The sequence below is a fragment of the Halyomorpha halys genome, unplaced genomic scaffold (genome assembly GCF_000696795.3).
Source record: "Halyomorpha halys isolate HHAL.00 unplaced genomic scaffold, Hhal_1.1 Scaffold364.1, whole genome shotgun sequence".
Taxonomy (NCBI): domain Eukaryota; kingdom Metazoa; phylum Arthropoda; class Insecta; order Hemiptera; family Pentatomidae; genus Halyomorpha; species Halyomorpha halys.
Window position 1 is genome coordinate 531,831 of NW_027108785.1, and position 25,858 is coordinate 557,688.

At 29.9% G+C, this 25,858-nt stretch overlaps 2 protein-coding genes across 9 annotated transcripts in view; both read left to right on the top strand.

Moving 5' to 3' along the window:
* The first annotated feature begins 7,497 nt into the window (after positions 1-7,497).
* On the top strand, positions 7,498-16,738 carry TfIIA-L (transcription factor IIA L). Its single transcript, XM_014422292.3, has 8 exons — positions 7,498-7,793; positions 8,074-8,290; positions 8,992-9,123; positions 9,839-9,964; positions 11,623-11,711; positions 13,359-13,517; positions 13,652-13,741; positions 15,679-16,738. The coding sequence occupies exons 1-8, from the start codon at positions 7,770-7,772 to the stop codon at positions 15,784-15,786; spliced, it is 945 nt and encodes a 314-aa protein (XP_014277778.1). The 5' UTR covers positions 7,498-7,769; the 3' UTR covers positions 15,787-16,738.
* Positions 16,739-19,423: 2,685 nt separating this feature from the next.
* unc79 (UNC-79 domain-containing protein) overlaps positions 19,424-25,858 on the top strand; it is a 68,322-nt gene continuing 61,887 nt past the window's right edge. For all 8 annotated transcript variants that reach the window (XM_067047114.1, XM_067047117.1, XM_067047119.1 and 5 more), the window contains exons 1-8: positions 19,424-19,624; positions 21,525-21,644; positions 21,717-21,878; positions 21,962-22,132; positions 22,561-22,650; positions 22,739-22,924; positions 23,017-23,246; positions 24,275-24,489. In XM_067047114.1, the coding sequence (XP_066903215.1) occupies positions 19,603-19,624; positions 21,525-21,644; positions 21,717-21,878; positions 21,962-22,132; positions 22,561-22,650; positions 22,739-22,924; positions 23,017-23,246; positions 24,275-24,489 (1,196 nt within the window). In that variant the 5' untranslated portion in view covers positions 19,424-19,602. The remainder of the gene's footprint in view (positions 19,625-21,524; positions 21,645-21,716; positions 21,879-21,961; positions 22,133-22,560; positions 22,651-22,738; positions 22,925-23,016; positions 23,247-24,274; positions 24,490-25,858) is intronic.

Consider the following 25,858-nt stretch of genomic DNA (forward strand, 5'->3'; position numbering starts at 1 on the left):
ACAATTATAGACTAATAAAATGAGGTTAGGTTATGCCAGGTTTTGAAATTTTTTTGTGATAAATTTAGGAGAGATAAAGAGATAAATATTTCAGCTTTCTATTAAGTAACTTAAACGAAGTTTAAGGGTTTAGGAGCAGTAGGTGTAATTTTTTTTTTTCTGAAACTATCTCCCTTCACTTTGAGGGGTGAGATTAGGCCATCCCATACATTCATAGTTGTCTAGGAAGTATGCATGGTACATTCACAGACCTCTTGCTTTCAAGAAGGAACAATTCTTCAGAGAAGTATAATAATGCTTGGTAATTTTTGCCAAACTATCGGTGTCACTTGAAGATACCGGGACTAATATCCTGACATAATCTTATCTCATTTTACTGTACTTTCCATGATATTACATATATATATTATTTTTTAATTACCTCTATGTCATATATTGTTCTCTGTGCTCCACTCCAGATATATTCTAATGTTTCACTTGTAGTTTATTTCTGCAAAAAATATATAGAAAAATTAAAAATTAGAGTATGTAAAAAAACTCTATATCTTTAACAGATAATTAAAAAGCCTCAACTGAAACAATATTTATACATCCAAGATCATTTGCATTCCCCTAAAATCTTTGACTAATCTAAAATCAATTAAATAATAAATATTTTAAATGTTTACAATGCTATTGCAAACATTTTTAATTTATTCTGTTTGTTTATACAAAATGATATTAAATTATTTTATGAATGATCCTAGTGAAACATCATTTATGTAATAGTTTTAAGGCAAAACTTTCTTGGCCATTTATTGGCCAGGATCAGAGAAAAAGTGAACACTTTCCCATATTGATAAATAATAGTATAAAATATTTATTGAATAAAGTAAAAAGAGATATTTCATTTAATTAATAGATTTCCCTCAAACAATTTCCACTTCCTAATCCTGATATAATGAAATTTTTAACAAATGCTCAAACCAAAGAATTTTATTTCTAATCCACAAGAGTATCGCATAAAGTTTTTACTTATAACAAAAAGTTTTTACAATAAAAGTCGACAACATAACATTTTGCTCCTTCCTTAGGATTTACACTGCAATCATTCATAATTTTATTTTAGTATAACAGCTTCTTATTAACTTATGAAATACACCATAAAAAAATTATAATTATCCATCTCTGAATCTATTTGTCTCTGAATACTAAGTTTACCTCGTATTTTTCTTGTAATATATGCATCATTTTTTCTACAATCCTAAACTCCTAATCCACCAATTCATCCAAAATATTTTCGTCATAAAATCAATAAATTATCATATAAAAACAATTTTTGGGAGTACTTCACTACTCCACTTACAATGTTACACTAAACTATGTCAGAGATTAAATGATTCACTAATTCATTTAATCTCTAATTATTTCTACCAACATTAACGTCTATTATTATTATTATATGTATGTATTACATATATGTATGTATGTATATATAAGTAGGTCTTGAGGATTTCAATAATACAACTTTATATTTAGGCGATGTTCTGCAACTTTATTGTGTGCATAGTCATGCCCTACAATGAAAAAAAGTTTTTTAGTACAAATACTTTTTTCAAATAATTACTATAAAACTACAAGTACATAATATGATTTAAGATTAATAACAAATACATTTAAAACATTAATTACAATTGTTTATTAGTGTGTTCTAGATTGTATAAATCTATAGTCCTTGGGATTTTTTAGTTTCTCTTGTACATTTTATTTTTTAGAACTTGAAGGCTTATGATAAGATTTGATGCTGCATTGTGTTAAGACTGTTATGTTTATAGTTTTACTGTTTCTACAGTTAATTTTATATTGTGTTCTCTATTAATTATTTTTTTTTTTTAGAATTTTGCCTATGTATATGTATCTCTGTACCGCTACAACCCATGGAGGATCAGGGTTTAAATACTATGTAAAGAAGTACTTTTATTAGACCAACGGTTGTGCAAGGAGGTGATTTGGTCAGAATCATGCTCGAACGCATGTATATGTATAATCTTCCCAATTTAATTTATAAATAATATTTTTGGTATATTCTCAATCATATCTTATATTCTTATATTTATCAACGTTGAAGGTAGGTTCTGTTTTAAGTTGCAAATGTAAATGAAGGAAAGAAGAAAAGTGTTTCGTAAAAGTTTAAATCTAAGAAAAAATTTTTTAGAAAAGGTAATATGGGACAAAGGCAATTAGCCTGCATTTTTAAGATTTGAAAAAGGAAATGACATCAATATGAAGGTATCCTTGAGAATGGCATGAGGATCGAAACATTGGAAAAATTGTAAAGAATAAAGGTTGAGAGAAAAAAAGGATCAAATTTGTTTTAAATTAAGAATAAACTAAACCACTCTCAAACAAGAATATATACAATAACATATCTTATATGTTAGACAATTGTTAAAAATAATAATGTTATTATTATTACACATGCCCAGTTTTACCTCCTGCAAATCATGGGCACTGAAAACTTCCTTAATTTTATCAGTTAATTCGGGAGTGTACTAAATTTTAAACAAATTTTTATTCGTTTCTGCTTCTAAACCATTATGATTATTTTTTAATGATTCACTTTTTTTATCATTATTTGCATAATAGTCTGTTTTATTTTTGTGTTATTTTAATTGGGCTATTATTTATAGTGGACTCTGATACATGGTGTTTAATATTATTCACCATAGGTTCAGAAATATCATTTCTTTTTTAAACCAAATGTGATTCATTAATTTCTTTAGTTAGAAATTGTCTGTTGATATACCATATACTATTTTTATTATTTCTTTAATGTATATTTTATCATCTAGTACCATTTATTATATTTTTTTATAAACTCATCATCTATACTGTAACGAATGTCTCTCAGTAATCCAAATCAATTATACAATTCACATTTTAAATATTTCCAATGTTATAGCCAAAGTTCTTAATTTATTTTGTTTATTAATACATAACATTATTGAATTATTTATATTCTATTGAATATTTTTAATTATAGCTCCATTTTTTACTGATATAATTTATTCAGAATATGAATTTCTGTAATCAATAATAGGCAATAAAAAATCCATTTCATCTCTTTTTTTTTAATCTTTCTTTTCAAGGATGTTTTTACCTAGATCATAAATCATTATTAGGGCTCAGAGATACAATTTTCTATAAAGTATGATATAGATAAAATAATGACAATCCTAATAAGAGAGCAGGATAGATACTTTGAAAAAGAATAAATAATAATAATAAAGGCTTAACGAACCCGAAGGTTCGATGCCGATATCACCCAACGCTCTCTGCATACATCCTTCCAGTGATGCCCCTCCAAACCCAATTCCACTAAATCAGTTTTAATGCAATCCTCCATCTATGTTTCGGTCTACCCCTCGGACGTTTACCCGTTGCTTCAGTGTTTATTAACATTTTAGGGTTCCGCTCATTACTAAGCCCTACAACCTTACATGCCCATCTTACACGCCGCAATGCTATAGCTTGAATTATATTTATCCGGTGTAGGTCCCTTAATTCAGCATTGTGTAATCTTCTAAATTCTCCCGTTAAGAAAAAAAATAAATACTTTAGGAAATAAATATATTTTAAGTAACAACTTCATTCTCAAAAATAGTCATACTATTATTATTATACATAATGATATGTTTCTATCACAAATAATGACATAAATATATATTATTATTGTTATACATTAGAGATTCTGTAGTTGAAATATTGCTAAGTAAAATGGTTATTTTTTTAACAAAATAATTTTTTCTTTTTTTTTTTTTCTTCAGTAACAATTCCCAAAGAAATTAAGGTTCTAGTTTTTTTTTTATAGTCTAAAACTGTCTCAAAGCCAGAGATTTTGCTCGAGAATAGTAGTTGTCAAATTAAAATCATTGTTCATATATATTGGGGTCTCTTCTAGAAAACATAGCATGTTACCTTAATATCATCGATTTGGGCTACTTGGTCAAACTGAAATTATTGGCATCTTATTTTAAAGCAAGATAGTATTAGATATTAAAGTAATTGCCACTCTCTAAAACCTAAAGCCTTATCACAAAGTATATTTACACCACAGGGTTTTAAAGGATAATTGCTTTCCATTTACATGCACTTCATTCCTTTATTGGCGGTTAAAATAATTATTATTAAGGAATGATAATGTCATCAAATGGCAACAGCATATTCCTGGAATGCTTTTAACAAAAGTCTACATAACTTGGCCATACATTATTAAAAATAAATGAGATATTTGAAACATACGAGCAAGATTATTTTGTAGCGCCACAGTGGAATATGAACACCAAAATTATATACATGAAAGCAGCAACTGAAAGGAACAAGACGAACTTTATGCGGGAACTAGCAGTGTGGCCAGTAATTGAAAATAGAATAAAATTCAAATTATCGCAAGCTGCTAACTTGAATCATTCAATACACAATAATTTTTCAACGGAAAATAAATAATTAAAATTTTAAAATATTTTATGTAAAAATAGAGTAAGACCTAATGCTGTGTTTTTAGGGATAAATGGGTGTCGGTCTGAATAACGATAAAGGATTTATATCATTGTCGGCAGGCCAACAATCCCACTTTAAAACAAAATGTTGGAGGATCAAAAAAATAGATATTTCTCCGCTTTTCAAGATAAATTAGAAATTTATAATGTTATGTTTTAAAGCTAGAATAATTTGTTTAGCATAATTAAAGTGTTATCCGCAATCTGGGGACAAAATTGTGAACCTACTAAATTGTATTTAATTAAAAAAATATAATTAGATCAATAAGCCCAAAATCCACTGGAGTCTGATGTTAAATATAGTTACAACCTTCCTACGTTAATCATAGCCATAGATGGTACATCATCAATTGAATGAACAGTAAGAGAGGGAGACTTGCTGAGACGCCCATGAACTAGACTTTGTTGTCACGTTTCCGCTGTAAGTGGGTTACATCTGGATCATGGAAACCAACAGTTAGTTTATCAATGGCCCAATGGAAGGCACTCCCAGCATTGTTTGTCAGGAGGCTCTCCTGTTTAACCAACCTCAAATATCTTCTTCTAATGGGTTTTTAAAGCATAACATTTATAAGTACTGTAATTAATACATTATTCTTAAATATTTACGATAAAAAATCAATATTCTATTAAATAAAAAAGTGAAGAACGATCATGTATGTAATAAAAGGATGGAAAAGGGAGCAGTAAAGGTTACGAGAACATGAGGACTTCTCAGGTAACACAATGAACCGTACTCAATGTTATAATTTATTAATTATACGGGTAATTAGCTAGCTAATACTGCTCGAGTTCTGGTGATAAAAGAATAAATGAATGATTTTTGATCATTAATATAAATTCATAAACTTTTACTATGTTTCTCTCATTTTTGTTTCGGGTGCAAACAGTTAATTTTTAATTTTAAAGATTTAAAATTACACTAATACATATTTCACTCACTCCCAAAACAAGCGCAAGGCAAAAACCTTTTGCCATTGGCAATAAAATTAGGTGAACAAAGTTATAAGTAGGTAAGCCATTCTTTTACAGAGGAATAAAGTGGAGTATTCTTCTTCTTCTTTTACTGGCACAACAGGCGCAATAAGCTGCCCTTGGCCTGCTCAACGGCCGCCAACCATCTTTCTCTATCTTCTGTAAGGGTAAATGGGATCCTAAGTTGTCGCAGATCCTTCCATCGGCCCTTCGGCCTACCACGTTGCCGCACACCATCCGGAACGTAACTGTACAGTTTATGAGGCACTCTTTCCTCGCTCATCCTCATTACATGGCCAAGCCATTTAAGTCTCTGTATTCTCATGTACGCGGAGATGCTACATTCCTTTTAGAGCCCAAAAGGTTCACTATTTTTCCTTCTTCGCCAATTACCATTCTCGCATACGGGCCCTAAGATTCTCTTCAGAATTACTCTTTCAAACCTGTCTAGCAGGTTCATGCTTTTATTACTTAGCGTCCAAGTTCCTCCACCGTATGTGACGACTGGCCTTATCAATGTTTTGTGCAGGGTGAACTTGTTGGTAAGACTAACAAGTCTGCTTTTAATTAGCCTTACAATGGAGAAATAAGCTCTATTTCAAGCAGCAATTCTGCTTTTAACTTCTTCTTCTTCTTCATCCTGGTTCTCGTTGATAATAGAGCCAAGGTAAGTAAAACTTCTTACCACTTCGAAATTATAGGGGCCCATTTCCAGGCGACTCATCCTCTGGTCCAGAGGCTTCTTACCCAACAGCATAATCTTGGTTTTTTCCTCATTAATATGCAGGCCCATCCTTTTCGCTTCGACATCCATTGCTTCGAAAGCAGTCCTAATGATCTGCAGGGATCTACCAATGATGACGACGTCGTCTGCATAGGCCAGAACTTGGGTCATCTTTGTGAATATTGTTCTTTCCTGACTTATTCCTGCTCTATTTATGATTGCTCGATATTAAACCAGAGAGGGACTATTGAGTCACCCTGTCTTAGGCCACATTCCACTTCAAAAGGCTCTGAAAATCCACAGGATTTTACTTGGCAGATTGTGCTCACCATTGTGGATTTTACTAGTCGGATGAGTTAACTAGGAAGCCCCAGTTCACGCATAGCCACTATGAGCTCACTCCTTATGATTGTATCATAGGCAGCCCGAAAGTTCATGAATAGCATCCAAGTTGTCTGCTGATGTTCTGCTGAAGTTCTCTGCTTCTCAGAGATTTGTCTCAGGGCGAAGATTTGATCAATAGTAGACCTATTGGGCCGGAACCCACCTTGATAATCACCCAGTTTCTGTCTTTATGCCTTCTGTGTTCCACTGCTCATATCGTATTTGTTGTTTCTTTGCAGAACATTTTATTCTTTGGTGGAGTTTCATCATAACGAGGTAATGATCCGTGAATAAGTGGAGTATTAGAGCTGGCCACTTGGAGGACTTGAAGTTCGGTGTTGAAATTTGTCTCCAGGTATGACACTTCCGAGACATTTGATACAAATTGAAATGATTAAAAGAAGAATCAGCAAAGGTGATCTATCTTCGGGCCATTTGTAGCTGGGGAGTTGGAACGTCAACTTTAACTATCTTGTGACTGCAGCAGCTTTGGTTAAAATCCAGCCTGGGAGGTTGACTTCTATATCTGTGGTGGTCCCATGAAATGAAAACTTTACTCCTCACCATGGTTAGAATAGGTCTGTTTTGTTCATGATTAAACCCCTCCCTCTATAGTATTTGTATAATTCGGCAGGTTTGTTCAAAGACCACTTTTAACTGTTACAGCCTTATGTCTGGCCCATCATGAGATGAGAGTCTAATCGTTAATGTTTTTTCCAGGTGGAAGTTACTTCTCCGTAAAAAATAATATTAAGTTCAATCTCTTTGGATCTCAATGAAATAATTTAGTTCACGAAACTTTGAATGGCGCAGCACTAGTCTAACAACTTCTAACCTTTCAACAACCGTAGTCAAATCAAGCTATTGTACTGTAAACTTTTCTTTGTTAAAACAAAAGTAACGGAGAACATTAAATTCTTGTGATACTCAATTAATTTATCTTTTTTTTTCTTTAATTTTTTTGTTTATGTTGATTTATTAGTTTATTATTAATCGATTTCAAACAAACATGCTGTTTCTTACTTCGGTTGTATAGGGGAAGGCTAGAAAGTATAAAAGACTCGAAGGTGACGTGAGATTCGGCTTCGCAGAAGCCCACAAAGTGGTCGTTAATGTTTAATATTTGATTGTTTTATTTATGTTTAACCATGTCTCTTAGTCAAACAACTGTAGTAAGTACCTAGTTAATTTTCTTCTATTTACTTCACCTTCATCTCTTCAGTTAACCCTTTTTCCTCATGATGTTTATCAAGTATTTTCATTCTTTCCTCATTTAATTATTAAAAACTACTTGATAAAATTTAGTTTTTTGCATTATTAAATGTATAGTTTATCATTCTTGCCATAAATATTATTAGTTCTCATTATTTTCATCTTTGTTAATCACCTGAGCAGGAGGTTTCTGATAATCAGTTAATTTTTTTCTTGCTAATAATTTTCTTATATTTTTAGGGTAAACTGTATGCTAGTGTTATTGATGATGTAATAGGAGGTGTCAGAGAATTCTTTCAAGATGAAGGAGTCGATGAACAGGTTTTAATGGAATTGAAAAATATATGGGAAACAAAATTACAAGCCAGCAAAGCCATAGATCCAAGGCCAGATGATCTTGTACCTCCTGCACTTAAACAACCTGTTACTCAGAGGCCTGTTACCCAGCTTATTCATGGTTTGTAAATATTATTTAATACTAATTAATTTATTACTAGAAGTATATTTCACCCTATATCAAGAAAGAAATTTTATTCAGAATGCATTAAAATTAATTTCTTAAGTCCTATATTAGTTGTTTTCTGGGGCTTTAGGGCGTAAAACCCTGAGGTCATCAACGCCCAACCTATATTAGTTAATATTCATATGATAAGTGTGTATGTAAAATCTCATGGTGATTTGTAGTCTTATAATTCCACTAACATAATGGCATTTAACGCAGTCCATTTACCTTAGCATAAAACAAACTCCTAATTTTTTTTCAGTCCATGCTTGTAAATGAAATTTAGCTTTAGTTTATTATTTTCCATATTTACAACATTTTTGGACTATCATATTAATGTTTTAAATGATTTTTAATTAACATAATTCAGTTACTTATTTAAATGTACTATTTTACATGAACAGTTATTTTAGAAAGACAACTTGGTTTTGTTGTTAAATTAAAGAATGTATTTTGTCTTGTCATGTTGCAATGAGTCTTTGGAAGTTTTATCCAATCACTCGATAGTAACTGTAGGCCTGAAATGGTCCCTTCATTTGGAATTTTCATTTCATGAATTGATTCTTATTAAGTTGTGGTTATATTTCTGTTAAGTGAATATTTTTATTTTTTTAGTTCCTTCATAATTTTTTTTTTTTTTTTAATTATTGTTTCAGGTAACTCTGGCATGCCAGTAGAATTTCCTAATAAGAATGTTTCTATTCAAATTACATTGCCTGCACAACAAGGCGTTCCAGACTCACAACCAAGAGCCATTACTATACAAGTACCAGCATCAGCTTTACAAGGTATTTCTATCCTAACCTTATATTTTACTGATTTCAACTTCTCAGTTGCATGAAATCAGCTGTTGTACCAAGTAAACCTTAATAAGTTTTCATTATAAGTTGTTAATGAGGTTAAATATTTAATATACTCTAAAAAAATAATTTGTTCAATCTGATAAATTAGTATTCTCTTCTCGAAGGTTTAATTAGAATATACTTGCTGATGATCTTGCTGCTCTGGAAGAATAATGATGCTACTGTAAACAATTTTTAAATTGACTTTATGTTGTCGGCGGGCTCAAAAATGAATTTTCTAGATATTTGTAAATCAACATAATGGCATTTAATGAATTCCTCCCTTGGCGAATTTTAAAGAATAATTATGACAACTTATAGACATCGAGTTAATGCATTGTTGAACCTGCCAACACAAATAAGTCAGTTTTATAAAGTTTACAGTTGTCATTCATTCTTCCATACCTGTGACATATGATTCAGCCATTCTGCTATCACAATAATAAACAAGGCACTTTGAAAAAAAAAAAAAAATTCAACAGTTTCCGAGCTCAGATTTAATAGATTCAAACCTTATATATTATTGTATTAAATGTCAGGATTATTGTTAAAACTTGAAATTTCTGCACTACTCAGTTCAATAAAACATTACTTTTGTGTGGCATTTTATGCTTTCAGTAGTTATTGTACCGTTAAACTAAAAATTTATTTTTCATTTCAGGAAATCAGCTGCAACAGGTATTAACAGGACCTGTTATTACAGCAACAATGGCCATGCCTCCAAACCTTGCCCCAACACTTTTGCAGCAACATGTTACTGCGGCCCTCCAAGGACAAACTACTACAGGTAAAATTGTACAATGATAAAGTAAGCTTGGTAATGAAGATATATTTTAATCAATTTACATTAAAAATACAATGTTCATAGGTGATGAAAGCATAAATATTGAACTGTGTTAAATAATATACAGCAATGGTTAGCAGCCCTGAAGAAAACTTAGTTTACATACTGAGGAAATTTTTATAAGAATTAGAGTTCTCGTGTTCATAAGATTACTAGAGTAGCTGCCTAAATAAAGGAATATTGGCCTGATCTTAAAAATATATATTAAGATTATGGATTATTATATGAAATCATTTTATTATATTAAATTTAGTAGAAATAATACATTGTTGTTTTGTGACATTATAAAATATTAATCTCTCATTCAAATAGTGATCAAGTACTGAATTAATGTAGTGAGAATTGAGAACTTAGAAACTGATCAGCTGTATCGAATTACTGTCTTGGACCTCCTTGAAACTGCTCTTAATATTTTTTGTGGATTTAAGAAATAATAATAGAGGAGGGGTACACACTAATCAATAAACCATGCTTTTCGCATTTTAAATATGAGTTCCCATTACAATTATATTTTAGATACCACGTTTCTCAACAATGTGTATTAAATGTTGATTCACATACCTAGAAGAAACTTCATTTGCATGTTTTCTTCACAATGGTATAACATAATTATTACATTTGGAAATGCAATAAAATAATCAAAACTTAGATAATTACTCTATTAATTGGTTGGTTAGCTCTAGATAACCCCCTCCCTTATGTCAGAAATGACCAGGTTTTTTATAAAGTAGTCAAAGATGCATTAAATTTTCTCTAGAAATATTCTGTAAAAGAATGATGAGCTTTCATCTTATAAATTTTTTCACCCATACCGAAATAAATATTAGTAACACTTATTTCAGACAGCAGATATAAAATCTTGTTTTTCACAGGCCTAGAAAAGTGTGCCAGAAGCCGTAATTTCATTCTTAGGTGCTCAATAAAATGAGCTCAAGGAAGAAAAGGATAAATCTCATTTGTGTATTGTGTACTTTACCAACATCTAGTATATGAAAATAAATATTTACTTGTTTGTACTTCATGGGCTGCCGTACCATTCATCCGATTATCATGGGGCTTTTTGCTAAATGTTTACAATATAAATTATAATTTAACTTAAGGTTTTTATGTTATATCAACATGTACACTGAAACGTTTTTAAATGTCTGCCAGACAATTAACCTAAAATTTTAAACAATGTATTTATTCTTATGGGACATTTGTCCCAGAATAAAATTATTTTTTCATTCATTCTAACATCTAGTTGTATTCAATCAATCTATCTATATCCCTAAATCTAGCAATTACGAAGCATTGCCAGGTCTGTTAGTTATTCTTAAATGAAACAAATATTCTACAGTTTTTTTCCACAACCCATGGAATCAAATATATGGTATTGCCAAAAACTTATTTTTAAAAAATATTTGATATTGTTTTATGTTTGAGTACAATTATCTACATTCACTTTTAAATAAATTTTAAAAATGATAAAAAAAAGATTATTTAGTAATTCTAATGTTTAGAAATCTCATTAAAACTGTAGTAGAAACCATTTTTTTTTTCAGTGAGCTTGTTACTCATGATTATTTTGGGATTTTTTTAATATTGGTTCCTTTTTTCAGGTATCATTCATCAAATACAACATCCAGTTCAATCTACCAATGCCGTCAGTGTGCCCAATACTGCTAATAGTACAAATTTTCCTGCTCAGGTAGTTTGAATATCTTTATTTATATGATGGCTATTATCGACTTAGTTTCATTTCATAGTTTATTTAGCTTTAGTCATTTAGTATCTTAATTCCCTAAGATCTCACACAAATAATTTAAATCCTGGCAACATTCCTGTAAAATTAATTAAAATACCCATATCCTCCTCACTTTGTGAACGACTACATTTTTATCATCTTCCCCATCAAAATTCAACTTCCCTACAAAATAAGATCCCTTACCCTTCCTGTCAAAGTTACTAGTTTTCGATTTATATCCTATCCAATATTTTTAAGTCCCTAGGGGCCCAACTTAATTATTTATTTTGGTTTCTGCCCTCTAAATGTCACTCAACCTTTATCATATTATAAACTCAATAAGCTTTGTCTGTAATAATCAGCTATTATTAGTCGTTATCCTTAATCCTTATGGGATCCTCTGAAGCTTTTGATACTGATCTAAAAATTCTACTATTCAAGCTCCAAGTCCCTTTCCTCTCTGATAGTAATAAAATGGTTTCAGTATTACCTATTCAATTGTTTCCAATATGAGGTCACTCCTAATTGCTTGTTCTTTACTGGCACAACAAAAGCTGTCCCTGGAATGCTAAGCTTATCTTTCATACTATATCTATCTTCTTTCATGTTGATACTAATTCTCAGCTTTCATAGGTCATTATCTCGCTATTTTGTTTTGTATCTGCCTCTTTGTCACCTTAATTGGGTTGTTTATAAATAATCTATGTTTTTTGCTATGTCGTTTGCCTTAATCATTTTAGATGCTTTACTTTAATAAACCAATACTTTTACTCTCTGATAAACCCCATGGAGAAGAATCTTCCTGATTCTTGTACTTGTCCTAATCCATCTGATCCATTTTATTTCCAACCTTTCTCTATTTTATCTGTTGGTCTGAATTATTGAATCTCCATGTCTCTCCTACTCTTTTCTCATTTTACCATCTATATAAATGACACAAATGTATCTATCATTCCAACTGTCGCCTATATGCTAATGATTACCACATGTATGTTCCTAACTTGCTATTAAACTGGAAAAGAATCCTGATGGTATTTGCGTTTGTGCTTGCAATATCCTGATTACTTTAAGTGAAATCCAAAGCGGTAGATTGGATTTCATGAAATCCATTCCTAGTATATTTTTGAAAAACATTCAAATTCAACACTGCTCCTCCTTCATTCCTGGCAACTGATCCTCTCATTTTCCATCAGTGTGTTTTTTAAACATTTTTACTTAAGGATCCTTTGACAGAAATTAATTTACACAACTAGGTACAGCAAAATTTTGAAATATTTTAACTAGACTAAAGTCAGTTAGGGTTAAACTTGCATGAACCTGAGGGTACATGTGGACCATCTTCTGGACAGGGTCTCAATGTTTTGTATTTTAATGTCAAAGTCACTTAAGCTGAAAATCCTAACAATTTATAATCCTTTTTTCTCAACCATATTCGTAATTTAATCATATTATAATGAATTTTTGTTAGCATCGGCTTTTTGAGAGCTTAGCTATTTGCAGTTGTTATGGATTTAATGATAACCATAACTTATCTGTGATTGTAATCATAACTTATTACCATATTGTTATTTAAAATTTATTAAACTCATTTCTAATTCTTTTTTTAAACAGAATAGTGGTATGACACAACTAGATGGCCATAATGATACTTCTGATGAAGAAGAGGAAGAGGAGGAGGATGAAGAAGACGAAGCGGAGGATGAGGATGATGATGTTGATGAAGACAAAGATGAAGAAGACAATGAAGAGAATGAAGGAGGTGCTGAAGAGGTAATTAAATAAAATACATTTGGTTATAGTTAGTCTATTGCTTACTCACTAAAATAGCACTATGAATTAAGGTAATGCCATAAATATTCATAAATAACTTCAAATTATTAATCATTTACCCAATTTTGTCTTAGGAACCCTTGAATTCTGGCGATGATGTAAGCGAAGAGGATCCATCTGAAATGTTTGAGACTGACAATGTTGTTGTCTGTCAATATGATAAGGTATTTATTGAAGTTTTATTTCTGTATAAATGTCTTTTGAATCCTATTATACATCATTAATGCATATTAATATTTTAGATATTACTTATTAATTAGTTGAAAATAATAGTCAAATTAAAACTTATTAATTATTTAGCATTTATGGCATGCATTAAATATTACCCGTCCTGACCATCATCTCTTAGATTTTAACCTCTGTTAACTACTTCATTTGTAATCTACAGTTAATTAAATATGCTGTTTTTTGCATTATTGATAAAAAATATTTTTAATTACAAGTAAGGAACATTTTGCCTTGGCAGCTTATTTTAGTGTTTAGCTAGAAAAAACAAATGTTTATTTTTATTTTTAATAAAATTGATAAATTAATGTTATTTGTGTTATAATGCTATGATAATGATAGAGTTTCATATGTTCCTATTCATCACCATAAATGAAACAGATATTTTTGTGCCAATATTTTCACTTTTCTAAAACTGAATATTCCGTTTGGGCTCCAGTCAAGTTTTGTTTGAAACATAACATAGTGAATGACACTTAATTTTTTATATTTGATTATTTTGTTTTATATTCACTGATATGCCACAACAGAGGTCACCCTTTCCGGATAGGTACTTGGAAAGTCTCTAATTAGATATTTAGAATGACTATTATGTAGTTCAAATCTTAATCCTGCTGAATATGCTTTATATTTCTCAGATAGTTGTTATAGTGACAGCAAATTTACCAGAACTCCATTGAAAATTAAGTATTTTTCTGGTATAATAACAAATAGTCCTGTCAACTAGGGACCAGAAAATGATCTTGGTGCAAATTTTCTTTTTTTATGAATTTAATTGGAATTAATTCAAAGTCCTCCACTCATAACAGCCTTGATAAAGATGAAGATCTGCATGGGTAGAAATTTTAGCAATCAATAAATAGTTTAAAACTATTTTTGTTTTTCTTGACTGCACCTTTGACCCTCTCCTTCTAATTAATAATTATTTTAATTAAAATTAAAACAAATAATAAAATTTACTCCCCCCCCCTTTTTTTTCAAGTTAAATCATTTTAATGATTGATCTGTTGTTTTAATAGGTAGATAAATAGAAGTGCTTATTATAATTATTGTTTTATTTTTTTTTATTCATACATAATATTGTTTTTCAAACAAGAAATTTTCAACAATGAACTTATGTTGATCTATCAGGCTGCTTGTTTAAACATATAAATTCAAATTTTTTTAAATTACAGTTTATAAAATCTTACATAAATTTCTTTCCTATGTAACAGTTTATTCTTAACTATCTTCTTTTTACTCACTACTTTCTATAGTTAAAACTTGTTGTTAAATAAAGATATACATTTTTATAATTTGGGCCATTAAGAATTTTTAGTTTCCTATAAATTTAGATGTTTTCCTAAAATTGACTCTCTTAATTCCATCAATATTGGACAAACTACTATAAAACATATCTTCAGTCATGTTACATACGGAGCAGTTTCTCCGCTTATCCTGCCACTGTTGGTTATTTAGATTTATGAGCTCACATCTTGCTTGTGAAAATAGCCATATTAAGTAGAATAGAGATTTTACCTTTTCTCCTGGAAATACCCACTGTTATAATCTAATTTCGCATATAATTTGTGGCATTCTACTGATATTGCCCTTGTAATTTATTAATGTATTTTCTCTTGTTTAATCCTTTCTATTATATAATTTTTATGTGTTTTATACTCCTTAAATAGTTCCCTTTTTGAAAAAAAAATTTTTAACTTTCTTCCTGTTTTTCTTATTCCCATAATCCATGTTAGGTTCTTTTCAATGATTAGTTTAGATATTCTATATGGGAAACATAGGTGATCTAATTGTAACACTTTTATTATATATTAAATAGGTAAATTTAAAGTTTATGTGTGTAAATTATAAGACCTGTTGTTTCTTTTGTTCTTAGATTACCAGGACTAGAAACAAGTGGAAATTTTATTTGAAAGATGGTATTATGAATCTTGGGGGCAAAGACTATGTTTTCCAAAAGTCAAATGGCGACGCTGAGTGGTAAAGGAGCTGGAAAACATTGTTGATAGTTTCTGGTTACAGTGCACTGGTGATGGGGATCAAGTTCCTAGCTGAGCCGAATTTTTTTTTATTTTAAATGAAAATCAAAGCTGAACATTTCAAACCAGTATTAGCATTTGAAGTCACACCTTACAAAACCAATATTGTTTTTTCTTTCTGTTTTGTTTAGTTATAAAATTAGATCATGTTGATGTTAAAACTTTTTAGTTAGCGTTTTAGCTCATCTGATACTTATTATAATTGTTTCGAAATCTTATTAAATTCTTTAATGTATCTTGTATAGTGATTTATTGTTACATGATTATTGTTTGATTGCAAAGATTTATTTGTGCATAACTTAGTTTTAGCAATACCATTTATCTATTGTTGAATTGTTTTAATTTAATTCTTTTGTTGTCATCAACATTCAATATTAAACAGTTGATTTATTGTAGTGGTTCTTGTTTTGCTGTATTATACTCAGGTAATTACAATATGTATTTCTGAGCTGGTCATTATATTAGTATAATTTTTTTTTTATTTATGATAAATATTTTTAACTACCAGATTTGGGGATTATTCATGTTCTATTAGGCATGAATCTGATAGTGTATAATAAGATTATTGTTGTAAATAAAGTTTGTATTATATATGTTTTTGTTTAAATGCATACAGTTGCATTATAAGTGAATAAATACTTTTTTGTGAATCAATGTTCCATTTGAAGACTGGACTGGTTTCACTCACTTCATAGCTACTTCAATCGTGAACTTACTTCTGTACATTGAAGCGATATTATATTTTAAGATGGAGAAAATAGCTATTTCACCTAATTATTTATTATCCAAGCAATATCTACATATGTTGACTGTTTCTTACTTTTAGTAATAATAATAAGCTTGTATAAGAGTGAAATACTCTGTTTTGACTGAAATATAAACTATACCATCTAATAATTTATTTTTTATTTATTTTATTAACCTTTTAACTCATTTTATAACTTTAAATATTTAGTATCCTGAATGGCAGTAGGCTAATCATATAATCTCTGATGTAAAACAACAATAGCATTTACTACAGACAAGCTTAGTAAATTTTATACTTTATCATGACATATTCTCACTTACATGAAAACGTGTAATGTATATGATTTGTACACTATAACAACAATGATGTCAAAAAAAAACATTGCATGAATATAGTCCAGAAACCAAGCCAAAACAAGAGCTGATAAATATGAAAGGTCAGATAGTTCTGTTTTTTTTATTTTGTTTTCAATTGATATTTGTGTTCTCGGCTGGTGATCAGAAGTTTATTTTATCCAAGAAAAACCTTAACATTTTTGTTCATTTTCTTTTCATGCTCAATATATTTAAAGTCTACCACACAAAAAATATGCACTCCTTTTTAAATCAGAATAAATTTATAGGGGTCTTCTGTACTGGCTATGCAGTTGAAAAAAAAAAGATTTCTTGTTTTTAAATAAGAAATCATCATTTTCTGACTCCTTTTGATAAAAATCATGGAAACTGCTACTTCTATGAAGATCATTATAAACTAATTTAAGTTTGAATTTTACAAGCTTCATATTGAGCACTAATTGACATGAAGGGGAGGAGTGGTCAATAAACAGATTAAAATTTTCATTGGCTGGCTGAAAACATTTTGAAGATAATATAATTTGTATGTTTAAAGTAGTCTGTGTGTTGTTTGTCGAAACCCCTTCACCTTTATAGGAATAGCTGCTGTATAGTAATAATAATTTTATTATTTTAGTGTGAAACTACAGTAAATTTCATAGACATTCTATCCTAACAAATTCATAATACACACTAATTTACTGTTAAATGTTGTATCAAGTTAGAAAATCATTTAGCAATGTAATGTCCCCTTCTTATTTGGTTGAAACTACTGGAATACTTATCAACTTTTCCTATATGGAGATAACTGAGCATTTTCACCATGTCAGCATACAAAAAACGAGATGGAGAATGCAGCAGAACTCCAGGAGATACTAGGCTTCAAACTAAATGTTTGTTGAAGGATGGAAGACCCATGGTAGGATATCAATACTGTGGCTCCATTACTTCCTACAATATACCATTACTTCCTCCAATTTTCCATCAGGGGAGGTGACACTGAACGTTTAATGATTCAATATTCAGGACTGGGTGGGATGGTATTAACATCAGCTAATGTTGCAAGAAAGTGTGAGACATAGAAAGTATACAGAGCCAAACTTATTTATTAGGGGTTGAAACTAACAAGAATATTTAATATATAATTGCATGCTGTACCTAATGAAGTGCCTTGTGCTAAGAAGCCTGGGAACAAAGAAGCAATTTGCCTGGGCCTCTGATTCTCTTTAAGTGTAATATAAATTACATTTTATCTTCTAAAAACATATATTTATATAGCTTGTAAGTTTTGTTTTATTGTATATTTATGTATGGTTTACATTTCCTTGAAAAGTTATAAATTTATAAAACTTCAGAAATTCGAAGACGTTTTATATAAGCTGCCCTTCCCCTCACAATTAGATGCAGTGGCCCCACTTAAGATTTCACCCTGGGCTCAGTACTTTTTACTATGCTATTAAATGAAACTATGGAAAAAAACTGGAAAAATATGATCAACTATTAGCAGGAACGGAATCAGCATTAATGGGAAGGGTTTTTCGAATAATTGGACCAGAATATAGCATAATTATATGACCCAGAACCAATGAAGGTGATGGAGATAGTCTGGGGACTAATTTATTTAAATTCTACATAAAATAATTACGAAAGTAACACCACCAAAATGCGCTATTACGTGATAGAATTAAAAATGAAATTTCTTATGTCATTTTCAATTAGTTATTTATTTCAATCCTCGAATATTTAGGAGTTATATTGGACTCATATTCGTTAGAGATAATACAAGATAGAGCAATTTTTCGAATTAAATTACATTCCATATTCATTATGGTAATTTTAATTAGACGATCTCGCCCTTCGTGAGCCTATTCCAAAATTATAATTTACAGAAAAAAGAATATAGTGCGAAAACACTACAAACTTATTAGTTATTCATTCCATTAACGAACACTCACTAAAAATCTACTGTTAATAACTTAAAAGTAATAAAATATTTTACTGAAAGATAATTTTGAAATATTATAAGACAAATATTTCGTACAAGAAAAAATACTTTATTTATCTAGGCAATAACCTAATTTTACAGTCTAAACATTTCCAACTTTACGAGGGGGGCCCATGAAATTGACACTACTGCTTTGTTAATCCAGCTTTATCACAAAGAACTCCTTTGTAAACGGAATATTCATAATAAATGGTCATATCTGAAGTTATAAAGTACGTTATAACTTCAGATGTATGGCTTTCACACCCTAAAGCCCCAACGAACAACTCCAGATATGATGATCTGTCAGTTGTTTAATTTTCTGTATAAATTCAGTGTGTGGAAAAATGATCATAATTGAATTTACTTAAAGTTTTAAATTTATTCAATTTTATTAATTTAAAAAAATGTGATAATTTTTAATTTTTTTTATTTTATTCTTTTTTAAGATATGTAAGAATAGGCAACACTGCATGTGCAACTGGTTATGGTCCAGGAATGGTGCGCATCCTGTCCAATCAATACTCATCTCTGTCCTGATTATTTTCTACCTTTATTTACTCTCCTTTTCTATTAGTTCCTTTTCCACTCTAAAAATGTTTTTATAAAAAAATTGTAACATTTATCTTACAAACCATTCTCTGTTATATTTATACCAATCATTGAGAAGTCATATCCCAAGATTAATATTATTATCATGGGCACTAGAGCTGCAGCATGTAAGTGCCCTATTTCTTTTTAGATTAAACATAATTGGCAGTTGAGAAATTAAAGGCAACACTTTGTAAGGAATGAATTTTTCAGAGCATAAATTTTAACAAATATTTCGAAATATGTGGCATTAGTTATTTCTGTGTGTCAATCCATTTACTCTCCTTAACACCAAAAATAAAATTATATGAATTTTAAAGATATTTTCTTCTATTTCATTATCACGTACTATCTATAGTTCCTTATAATAAGCAATTTTTTATTAAAATTTTATTTAAATACCTCGTCCCTTCTACTTCTCCTTAGTTAAAGTAATGTTTGAATTTAAATAGAAATGATCTAAAATATACTATTTATATATTATCTGTATGATTTGATTTATCTAAATTATATGAGGAAAGAAAACAAAGACTAAAATTATTTTTCAAAAAATGAATAAGGCATATATCACTGAAAGAAATTGAAAAACAATATTGTATTCATCAAATGATGACTGACCTTTTTTAAAAAAGGTTATTTTCAGTAATGTAGGTTTATGTGCTTTCTACAAACTGATTGGAAAAGTGAAGATTTGAGGAAATATAATATATCCTTGGATTCTCAGAATATTATATGTTTTGTCAAACATTGTTGGTACTGGTTATGGTGTAGGTGTGTAAATCATGTCTTATTTCTGAAAATATAAATGGAGATGGAGTAGTTAGTGCTGAAAAATGCATTAACTCTCTCAGACACTATGCAGTAGAATGTGCTATTGAATTAATTATAAATAGTAATTATTTTACACAAGAAAATATTTTCAAGTACTCAATGATGATATCAAGCATCTATTTAATGCTCTCTGGACCTTTGCAGATTTATGGCATCTATTTAATGTCAAGAGAAGTTCATAAACTGAGATTCACAAAAGACATACCTTTCAAGATAACCTGTTGGAGTAATTTTTCTATAAATATAATTTAGAAATCAGTTGAATCGATTAGATTTTAACAAGCAATAGTCAGGCCTAGTTGGTATTATAGAAATATTAAATGTTTTTAAATCATTTATTGGTTTAAGTTACAATATATTAAATTCATGTTTAGATACTTTTTCTTTTTAAAATTTCTGTATTCTCATTTTTAAATTTTTCCTTTCTTTAATTTTCCTAATGCCCATTCTTTGGCTATTTAGTGCTCCACTGACTACCAAACATGTCGCATCCTGAACAGTTGTTTTTCTTATTTTATTGTATCTACCTGAGGTACACAACTACCATTCATGATTTTTTTACAATGAGACTATAGAGGAAATAAGATTGCCTATTAGGTATTAATGGTTTGCCAACTAGTCTTGTCTTATATTATAGCAACACTGATCATGCAGGAAAAGATATTAAAGGACTGGTAACTCTGCGACCAAACGTCCTTGTCTTTTGTCAGCTCACTAGGATTAGTGAACAAAGAAGAGGATCTTTGACGTAGTCTCCTCCATGCCAAGTATTAATCATAGAAAATGAAAGGTTACAAAAGTTGGTAAAAAAAAGAGCTTCACTTCCTTAGTCATTCTACCTTATATCATTGTTATCAACAAAAGCTCGGATCAATGTTGTTTACAAAATGATTAAATAGTAAGCCTTAATTTTATGGATTAGCCTCAACTATCTGACTTCTTCCTATTAAATATCATTTTCATTTTGAGCTTTGATAATAGCGCATGGTTTTTAGAAGTCTTACAAAAAATCTTAGGAACATTGCTTAAGAAATAATTCTTATACTGGAGCAATATTATTTATTTTCCAAATAGAGTATAGTAATTTAGCCCTCTATTTGTTCATATTTTAACTAAAACCTGATAATCCATGATTTGAAATTTACCTTTAATGTATTTTTATTGTGGTTTATTAAAAATTTCATTTTCTCTTTTTAGTTGCTTCCAAAATCAGAAACATTCATGATTATCATTTGCGCTTGCTTCATAATGTAATTCCTTTACCATCTGGACAAGAAATCGCAAATACCATTAAATATTTTTCTCAAACATTGTTAAGTATGTAATTTTAATATTTAGCACTAAAGTACAATAGAAAAGTCATTTTAATAAAGGAAATTTACTTTGAAGCTGTTCTGAAGGATGTTCCTAGTTCACCGATTGAAATGTTGAAATACCCAGAAAGAGATCAAGCTCGGTTGGCTTTGTACCCTAACTTGGACTATAAAGGTTTATATAATGCTATAATAGAATTAGTTGATGTGGCTTCAGCAATTCAGTATGGACTTCATTGTAAGCATATTTAATTTTCAGAATTAATCAAGTCATTTATTTATGTACTAAATAAATAATAATAAATATATTAATTCTTTTAGCTTTTGGAGAAGCATTATTGCAATGTTTAGGCTGTCTAATGCCATTTTTGGACAGTGACATGATTGATACTTTACCTTACCTAACAGCATCGACAATGGCTGTTTTACCTAGTACACTGCATCAAGAAATTGTCCATTCATTATATTTCTACATTTTACCATTTACTATAAGTAAGCAGGCATTGATATTTTTTCTTTTATTGTATATATGTAGGTTTAAATTATGTTGAAGTTATTTAATCTTATAGTAATAAAACTTTAGTGCAAACCTTTTTAATATATTTTTTAAATATACTAAATTTTAATGTATGCTATAGACTACACATGAGTAGCATAGGGTAAAAACAAACCATTTCCACTTTCTGGCATAGTCTCGACAACATGTCTATTTTAGTTTATTTTTTGCTCTATTTTCAGTGGAGTAGTCTAGTTAAATTAAAATTTGTAATATTTGACCAAAAATGCATATAATCATTAGACTTAGAATAAAAAATGATAGGAGAGTAATTTTTATTATAAATCTAAAAACTGTAGACTGATTTGTTCAATTACTACTGAAATAATTTCCATGAGTTCTATTGAATATACAATGATTTCAGCTAGAATCATGCCAGATGGAAAAGAAACTTATGCAAGTCAGTCTGTTCCAGCTGTTTTGATGATGATTTTTCAATATTCTGAAGACATGGGTAACTGATTATATATGAAAAATGCTAATAATTTATTAGGAGTAACTAATTATGTGATTAAATAAACCTCTATTGTTTTATTCTGCAGCTCATCATTGCCAAATATTAGAATGTTTAATGTCCATGAAACAAATTTTAGTAAAAGACATGCTCTGCGTTATAGCACATGGGACCTCTACAGCTAGAGCCTCTGCTGCCAAATTGTTGTTTTATTATTGGCCTACTTTCAACTCTAGTTTATTTGAGAGAAAAGGGATACCTCCAAAATTTACTAGTATAATTCATTTACTTGTACATTATGCCACAGTTTATCTCCCTGTGTTACCAAATGAACAGTTTTTCATTTGATATAATATTTTTTTCTAGATTGGGTGCCATTTTTGTGTCAAAGGGATATGTGCCCAAATTCAGGGACAGCAGAAGCTTCTAAAGTTTGTTATGATCATTGTATATCAATTACATTTGCAACAGATTCCCCTCCACCATTGTACTTGTGTATTGAATGTGCTAATGAAATCCATCGTGAGCACCCCAACCAAATGTTTTATGATATACTGCATCCTATGCAACAAACATCAGTAACATGTGAAAATAAGGTTTGATAACCATCCATTAATTATTTATTAAATAATAAGTTGTTTATTGTCGACTGTAGATTCAATATGAGATGGTTGGGTGTGCAGTCAGTAACGATATACTCAAATGAGTAAAACACAAATAAATAAGTTTAATAATAAAAAATAAATAAATAAGTTTTACTTATTTTTGTACATCATTACTGATTGCACCCCAACCATCTCCTCATATTTTTATATGAAATACTTTTAAAAGGAAGCTTTAATAATAATTAAAATTACAAGATTAATCTCGAAAGTAAGGCCTATTTTTTATTTATTATTTTTTTTTTTTTTTAATGAACTTTTGATTATTTTATGTAATATTTACATTATTTTGAAGGTTTTGCTACTTGATTGCCACTTTGGTCAATGCATTGATGGCGTTATGACAGTTTTTCTATGCCTTAGTCATACAAGGCAAGATATGAAAGTCAAGGTTTTCTGAAGGACATAATGGGAAACTGGAATGGCATGGGTACTGTAAAAACCATCACATCATCTTCGAAAATACATTAAATGAAGTGGTGATTATGTAGAAAATAATTGAAATTTGGTATTTCCAAAAAGAAATTGAACCTTACTTTTGGGATTACTCATGTCTAACATAAAGTATCAAAACTTAGGTTATATATCTGTGAATATTACTTGCTTATCAAGTAAGGCTGGCTGAATGTAACACTATTATATAAAGAGAAATACTTTATTATAAATATTATAAAAAGATGTTACCTGATTTCTTTGGATACAACTTAATCAGAAATCAGAAGTCCCTCTTTCTTTATTAAATTTCTTAACTTTTTTTTTTTACATTCTTTGATTGAATAACATTTGCAAATCATTTTAAATCAATACATTTTTTAATTATACCAAGGATGTCTATAATAAATAAGCCTCAGATATATTTTTACATTTTTTGAATTGTAACCAATCAGAATTATTATGAAAAAAATTACAGATAATTTTAGAATTCTTCCTTCTGAGTTATTCAACTAATTTTTCTTTTACAGAACTGCCGTTCTTCTGATAAGAGCATAGTTTCGATTTGTTTTTCTTCCGAATGTGCTAGTTTTAACGGGAACCATCCGATCAGGTTTTGTGCTCAATGTGATGCTAGTAGACATAATAAAAGAAGAGGTGGTGATCATATGGTACATACATGCCTTCCAAAAGCATGGACAATGACACCAGATATGCTTGTATATTTAGTTGAGGCTATTGTCAGGTATTTAATTCTATATTTGTAGTAATCCCATAGCACTTGTATACTAAACATCCATAAAACATAATTGTTTACTCATAATGAAGAATCATTTCTTATTTGCATGTATACAATTAGATGGACAAAAAAATTATGTTTTACTGATATATTCATGAGGCTATTATAATGTGTACAAGCTTCTTTACAGAATTGTTTCAACAATCATTGTTACGTTTAACATAGCTATATTTGCAGGATTAAAAGTTTTTTAACACATGCTTAAATATTTCTTCAATTTTTGTAATGATAGAATCGGAAAATTACATTCCTGAAGCCTCCAGTCTCTAAAGCACCCCCAAACTACTCAACAGGTAATGTTTAGCCAGTTCAGACATCAGGGCAAAAACAACACTATCACACATACTAAGATTAAATACAGCACATCGCACATCAATAGTCTAAAACCCATATCAACTAGAGACAGTACCTCATTCCATATACACAAAGGATGTGTTTGAATGTCTTAGAGTGTCTCCTGTTGAGATGTCCTAAGTGATATTGTAGTTTCTGTCCTTTGCCTGAATTGGAGAAATGTTAACTAGTGGGTGGTTGAATATTTTACAAACTCATTTTGTAGTTATTTTATTTCCTTAAACATCTTGATAGTTTATTTTTTCCTTTCTTTAAAGAATTTCCCTGTAGTTATCATTGAGCTGCTGGTAATCGTAAGTATTTCTGTTTCACTGATGTATATTAATTTATTACTATTGGAGGGTTTGAGACCTGTGAGAAGGAAAGTTCACAGTTTGTATTTGGATATATTTTTTTTTTTTTATTATTTAATACCAGATCAGCTTGATGGGCCTTACATGGGTTATCTTGAAATGAGGGACCATCGATGTGTCTTTTCAGCTGTTGATGTTAGACATCTAGGGAGAATGGTTCACTTACTACAAAGGTTTATACTATACTACAGAAATCCTTTCAAGATGGGCCTGCCACATCAAGGATTTGCTGCATGAAGAAGATAATAACGAAGTACGAGATGCTTATGCATAAGTAACAAAGAAGATGTAATTGACTCTACAGATTATGAAAAGTTGTAGAGGCTGTCCTGAAACTCTTGAATAACAAAGCTCCAAGTGAAGATGTAATTTGGCGTAGCTCTTAAAACATGGAGGGAAGCAACTCCATAAAGTAAGTTTATAGGTTGAGAAACAATTATTATTATATAGGTTGAGAAAAAATTATCTATCAGTGGAAAAAGGACTTGATCTCCCCTCTTCATAAAAAAAAAATGGAATATTTTGCAACACTAAAATTATCAAAAAATTACTCTACTCCAATACATATACAAAGTATTGTGAAATATGTTCTATTTGAGTTATTTCCT